The sequence below is a fragment of the Aphanomyces astaci genome (assembly GCF_000520075.1).
Source record: "Aphanomyces astaci strain APO3 unplaced genomic scaffold supercont1.122, whole genome shotgun sequence".
Lineage (NCBI taxonomy): Eukaryota > Oomycota > Saprolegniomycetes > Saprolegniales > Verrucalvaceae > Aphanomyces > Aphanomyces astaci.
Window position 1 is genome coordinate 6,428 of NW_009798385.1, and position 7,111 is coordinate 13,538.

Sequence of the window (7,111 nt, forward strand, 5' to 3'; positions counted from 1 at the left end):
TTGCCTTTTGCAACGCCAACCCTTGGCAAACTGTAAGTTGAATGGGATGTTACGAGGCACTGACACTGATGATGACTTGACTTTTACGTAGGGGTGTCAAAATGATCTGAGTACTTGTGGCGATGGGTTCGTGTCATGGATGGAGTCGTGCGACGAAGGCAATCTCACAGCGTCGGGGGGATGTGACGCCACCTGTCGCACGGCCCCTCGTTGGGAATGCTACCAGCAAGGCACGCCGTGCAAGCGGTGCATCCACGCAACAGGATACAAAGTTGACGGTGTCAACCCTGCGTCCATGTGTCCGTTTTGCTACAATCTGATCAAGAACATGACAACGCCTTGCAGTGCCACCGCATTCAGTCCATTGTCGTTGAATGCAAGCCAAGCCTTGGCTTCGGACAATTATGCGGCCATCTACTGCGCTGCCATTGCTGCGAATGGTAACCACAAGCCAGGTTTCACCAATTTTCACTGACGTGGATTGATTTTAGCTACCCTTCGAGACCCTGGCTGTGACAAATATGTGAACCAGACCCTCGGTTTTAATATCCCAACTGTGACCAACGCATGTGACTACTCGATCAAAGTAGTTGCAGTGAATCTACCCCAACTGAACTCGCTCAAGGTACAACTCTGAAATCTTGAAGTGAATTCAACCAGTTAACATTCATTGATGACGTTTAGTTTGCCATTTTCACCTGTCGATTTGCCGACCCCATGGGCGCTCGTGCGAGCCCAACGCCACAATATCACTTTACGAATCCTGTGGACGCAATGTCGCCGTCCACAAAGGCGCAGTTGTCCACTGAATCTTCCATCGCGTTGGGCGCCCTGTATGACAACCACACCAGTGGACTCGTACGTTGTGCTAACACCCCCTCCCCCATTCCTCGTTGTTTACCCTCATGTTTGTTGTAGTACTCGCTGCGAGACTTGCAACTGAGCGATTTTTTCCCGTTCGTCGATTCGGACCTTATAGTGGTAGCGCATTTGCATTGCCTCCATGCCATTGTTCATGTGTATTTTTCCATGTAGAATGGAGGCCCGGTGTCCCTGCCAAACCAACTTGGACGCCTCGTGGTGACTCAAGACGGTTCGATTGACGCCCCGGACGACTGCAGATCACGCAATTTTACCGAGTCTCTTGTGACCTTACCTCCTTCCCGGAACCCCCTGCAATGGGCTTTGAAAGCCACGTTGTACGTCAATGAGCTGTGTCTTTGCATAGGAATCGCCCGATCTTTTACTTGTGTTTGTGCGTAGAATGCGATTGAAATATTTGGCCATCAACAACGACGACCCGTCCATCTCGGATTTTGCCACCATTGCACCAGACGATTTGATTGTCGATTCGGCTGTACCGTTGGACGGAGTGCTGCAATTCGCTTACGTCGTTGGACAATCTTACAAAGACAGCGAGGGGGTGGTCACGGATGTACCCGCCGTGTCATGTTCGCCTGCTGGATCTTCTGTACGAGACTACAAACAACTATATGTTCAAATATGCTTCAATATTGAAATATAGCAAACTTGCTTGGTCGTGGAAGATGCCATCAAAACGGGGGGGGTGCGGATCCACATCCAAGACCAACTATTCGACGTACGTTCTATTGTCACAACAATGACTACGATGTACTGTTTTTTAATAATGAACGGCAATTTGCTGATTTCTAGAACTCGTGCTCGGATACAACATGCCCGTACACCGTCAGCAAATGCAAACTCGTCCCCATATCGCCCAAGCCAGTGGCATTGACTGGGCCAGCGATCCGCGCCACATCCAGCAACATCGTCGCGGACATTCAGCATCTCAGCGACACTGCGTCTCCTGACGAGACGACGCAAGCGGCTTTGCAGGTGGCGATGGCCGCATCTAGTGAAGTGTTCAGTGACACTGTGAGCTTGTTTTGGGGGGTCGTGACGACGGGCACCAAGCCCAAAATGATGAAAAACGTACCCAACTACTGCGGTGTCAAACGCGTCTTCAACTCGACCATGTAGGGGCAACCCCTTCCACATATCTCAAACTGATGACCCCCCCCCACTTGTAATAGTAACCCCCTGTGGCTGTCCAACCCGTGCTGCAACAGCGACTTGGCCGAGTTCATGTGCTGCCTGCCTCAGGATGTCCCCCACGGCACGATCAACGTCATCACGGGCCTGAACAAGGAGGTCGTGGATGCAAACTGCCCCCTCAATGCCGACTTGATGTTTTCCTTCTTGAACGGGGCGTACGTGGGTTTAACCTCGGCCCAAGATGCTGTGAATGCGCTGGACATGGCACATTCCACGGACGCCCAATCCATAGTGGACTCACTCCAACGTTTGTGCGACGCTGCGATCATGAATGCCACGTCACAGACCTGCCAGACGGACGATGACTGCGCGGTGTGCTCTCAAAGCCAGTGTCAAATTGACCCCATTACGCTGACTGGCACGTGCACTGTGCCTTATGATAACTTGGTCGGATGCACAATCGAATGCATTCGAGACTCGATGGACCCCCTTATGCTACGGTACCTCAAACACGATTGGAACTTGACGTCGGCGAACTCGGACCAAGACTTCGCGATGGCGTTTGTGAGTGTGGCCACAGACGTAGGGTGTGCCGGTACATTTCACTTTGCATTCCATTTCTGGCTACACTTGACTCTGACTAATGTATTCTTCCATCGGTATAGGACCGTTGGCGAAGTCTGACGACATTGGCACGACCAAGCCGATGCTCGTGTGCAATGCCACTTGTCAAATTTCTCACATGTGCGACGACACGGAATACCAGTTCTACCTCCGTCGCAACCTTCACAACCCCCGTCTCGACTTTTCCGTGGCGTCTACATGCACCAACAACGGCGGGCGATCGGTCTGCGCAACCTATTTACCAAACGGCAACTGCCAGTCGTATCAATGCACGTTTGACACGATCCAAACCGATTGCAAGGCGGAAGCCCACTGCATCTCTCAATGTCAACTCCCGCTCACGGCTGGAGGGTGTACAATTGTAAATGGCAACTGGTACACGGATGTGTCTGGGACCGGTCGATGCTGTCCACCGGTAGGATATCATTTATTATGGAAACACCCTGATATCCTGTCCCTAGGACGCAAACTTTCATGCAGCGACGCTAACGACACTTGCAGTTTGCACTTATCAGCAACCCAACGCCCCCGTGCTAGCGTATCAAGTGCACGACCCGCTGTGTTGTGCCGCCAACAATGGAACGTGGTTCATGGTAGACGACAGTACCGGCAGTTGCTGCTTTGGACGCATCATCACCATCCAAAACAAAGGCGTGAGTCAGTTGGCCTGCCAGACATCCGTCAATGGCTGGGACGTGGCCACGTGCATGAGCTCGTGCGCGCGTTTCCACACCAGCTGCAATGCTTGCAAACGCCAAAGTGCCGCAGCGTCGGTCGACGGGGGCGCGTGCTGTGCGATGCAAACTGTCGTAGCAAACCAAACCGCGTGTCTGTCCAAGACCTCGTGCAACAATAAACAAGTGGCCAACAACCACTGCAACGACCCGACTCCGTTTTGCGCCAAGTGTAGCGGCAAGGACTGCGTCAGCGTGACCAAGCCACCCACGTGTTTGATTGAAGTTCAAAAGCCTTCCGACTGCCCTGCCGCCGGGGGAACGTGGAACCCGTCGTTAAAACAATGCATGTCTGGCAAGACAACGATTACAGCGTCCGACTGCTTTATTCGACCCGACTTGTGCCCGAGTGTGACCAACTTTACCAGTTTCTACACCGTCGTGCCTCTGTACCCTCGCCGTACCACTCGGTGTCTGTTCGGGTGCTACTTGCCATCGCTTTCCAAAACGTCATGTTTAGCGAACACAAAGTACACGTGGGATGGTACCCACGGCAACGGGTCTGGCATTTGCGTCGGACGTCGCAACGCCATCAAGACGTTGGCGTCGTGCACGACCGAAGGCGGGGTGTTCTTGAATGCGACGAAGTCCTATTTCCCTGGAGCCTTTGCCACCCAAGACCAGTGCGACCAAGGCAAGTGCATTGGCAGCCCCAGCAACGACGGGTGGAGCTCGTCGCAGTGCTTGAATTTGACCTTTGGAACGTGCTCTGTTCCGTGCAGCGCTTGTACTTCGCAGTCGCTTCCCTTTTCCCAACAAGATCAAGGTGGGTGTGTCAGCTCCGACGTCACGTATTGCACCAGCATCAACGCCACTGCCACAACACCTGTAAGGCCAAGTCGTCGTCGTCCGTTTCTTGTTTGATGGCATGATGCAGAAATAATCCGCTTGTTTCCCTAGTGTGTGGTGTCAGACGCAACAACTGCCGTTGCCTGTGCGGCGCTGTCGTCCACAGAGTGGGTGTCGTGCTCGCAATTTTTAACCCCGTCAACTTGCGGCAATGTGACTGACGTGGTCGCGTCCTTGTTGACATGTGGATGGACCACCCAGAATTGTCCGACGCACGCGAAGTGCTCTGCCCAGGGATCGTGCAACGACATCGATAACATGCGCATGCAATGCTTGGACTTGGACTGGCCCTTTGGTGATACTTGTGTGGGCACCATTCAACTCAACGTGACCAACAGCAAAGGCATCTCCTTAACAAGAAACCAAGTCAAGCAGTGCCAGGTTTGCCATCGCATCAATGGCGTTTGCGTGCAGGCCGTGCAAGCCAATCGGCTGTGTCCAGTCGAACTGTACGTCCACACAGTTGGCATCTACTTGTAAAAGGTGTTGCATGGATATATCTCACCTTGGGAATCATAGATCGCATCCGATGGGGTGCCGAGTGTCGGGGGTGTGGGACACTGCGGTCTGTGGAGTCCTAGGCGGAACATGGTACACCCGTTCGACCACTGAAGCCGAGTGCTCGTCGTACAAGCAATGCCGAGAGCGGGGCGTGGACAGAGTCTCCAAGAAAAATGCGACAGAGTGCACCAAATGCAAGGGGGTAATGGCGCCGTTGTTCAAGTGGACGCCGGGCAGGTGGTCTGGTCCGTCCGTCGAATCCTATACGTGGAATGCCGATGGAACTCACCTCACACCTGTCAACCAGTACGTGATGATTCTCATTTAGTATTTTTATGACATTGCAGACATTTTGTAACCTGTTGCATCGAACTGTAGATGGAAAACGTCGATTTCGCAACCCAAATTGGCCAAAGCATTGGTACGCCCCCTCGCACGGCGACTGGCCAACGTGCAATCTCAAAAAGCACTGCTCATGTACCGTCTTCAGTTCTTGACTTCACCTTTTTGTTGAACGGAATCTCACGGAGTACATTGCTAGGTACAACGCCATGACGGACGTGCTCGCGACGTTGGCTTGTGCATGCGGTGCAGATGCTTCGACGTCGTGCTTTCAGCCCCCTACAAATGGCTCCAAAGTGGCAGAGACGACCGTCTATTGCGGACTAGACGCAGCCGTGGACACTGGGTTCGGCTCGGCCTCCGTTTCAACCAATTGTTCGGCCCCGTTGCAACGACGACGACTGGCAACTGGGGACGGCACGTCGGACACCACGACCTTGGCTTGGTTTGCTTTTCCCCTCGGTATATCCTGTACATATATCCCCGTCATGATAACTGCACGCGTCTCACTTCCATCTTTGGTAGCCACGTTTACGATGTTCTCGTTGTCCCCACAGTGCAACTCGTCGGAATTGAGTCCACTAGTCGTCCAGTCCCCCCAACGCGTGACGTACGGCCAATTGCTCGGGCCAGGGCAAGGGTTCACAGTCACGTCCGGCCAGTCGACCAGCGCCACGCTGTGTCTGTCGTTGTCGCCCAACGTTCATTCGTGGGATGCCTTGTTTGATACAGTGGATGTCGCCACGTACGCCAGTGGGATGTTCACGCCGCTGAACCTTCTGACGTTTTTGCCATCTCCGGAAAACCAGCTCTGCATCGCGGCGGCACCCAACACCACGTACTTTCCCATTAAGCGAGCCAACATCAGCGGCCTCGACACCTTGGTGTGCTCCCCATCCTGTTCGAATGATGCAAGCATTTGCGTCTTCAACACCACGGCGCAGGCCACGCAGTGTTTGTGTCGTTGTGGGTCGTCTGGCGCGACCTGCGCAACCTTGGCATGTCCGAGCAACTGTTCCAATGCTGGAGTGTGCAATTTGGTATGAATTTTTCTTTACCTTGGTTTGTAAACGGTGCTAATTCTTGATAGGGTGGCACGTGTACTTGTAATGCTGGCGCGGATGGTCCTGCCTGTGACCAAGTCATCACCCTCCCTCCCTCTTCTACTTCCCCAACTCGTACAAGCACAAGCGGTTCGTCCACACCATCGGATACTCCCACAACTTCCACGAGTACTGCTTCCTCGCCAACGCCTACTCCCGCAAACACCTCTCCAACTTCCACAGTCGATACTTCGGCACCATCAAACGCGACTACGACAACTTCACCCCCTGTCGCCACGACGGACGTTCCAGTCACCACTCGTACGACTACACCACCTCCAACGACCACGAAGAGCGATGCCCCTCGCCCACATACGAGCGTGAACGTTGGTTCGTTGGTCATCGTGGCTATTCTGATCTGCATTTTGACATGAGGCGATGTACTGCTAATGAATTTTCCTTTACTCGGTAGTTGCTGACGGGGTTGTTGCCCTCTCTTCCATAACACTAAACATCAGCGGTGCTGTTACATGCGATGCTACATCTTGGACCTGTTCGGATTCTTGCATATTCCACCGAGTGCTCGAAAGGCAACAGAAAATTGGGTCGTTTTTTGGTGGTAACTTGGTTCTTGGAGTCGTCCTTGTGTCGAGGTTGTGTTCGTGGAATGGAACCAATCACAAGGAGACATTTCACTTGCGCACGTTGGAACTCGCCCTGCTGATCTCACCTTCAAAGGCTATTCCTGGATCTCAAATGTATGCACTCCCTCAGCAGAATATCGAATGTCTTGAGAGAATGGATTAAAGAACCGCCTAAGCCAATCAAATCACGTTCTGGTAAATTTCTGCCAATCCAAACCACCCTGCCCCTCCGCATTGGGCAAAACCATATACTTACTACGGTAGTATACGGATATTTGTACAGTATTGTACTACGTACGAAGAATGTATTAGTAATGGTGCAGGGGCGTCGTGCAGTCGGCTTTACATGTATAGATAA

The 7,111-nt window shown here is 52.8% G+C and overlaps 1 protein-coding gene across 1 annotated transcript; it reads left to right on the forward strand.

Moving 5' to 3' along the window:
* Positions 1–327: 327 nt before the first annotated feature.
* On the forward strand, positions 328–6,882 carry H257_17828 (hypothetical protein; the record flags this gene model as incomplete). Its single annotated transcript, XM_009846771.1, has 17 exons — positions 328–440; positions 492–625; positions 685–858; positions 919–981; positions 1,036–1,199; positions 1,264–1,471; positions 1,526–1,600; positions 1,675–1,997; positions 2,055–2,611; positions 2,682–3,055; positions 3,102–4,202; positions 4,275–4,672; positions 4,743–5,030; positions 5,103–5,201; positions 5,266–5,528; positions 5,592–6,106; positions 6,157–6,882. Coding segments are annotated over 17 exons (5,236 nt in total), but the record flags the coding sequence as incomplete, so codon positions are not given.
* Positions 6,883–7,111: the final 229 nt, after the last annotated feature.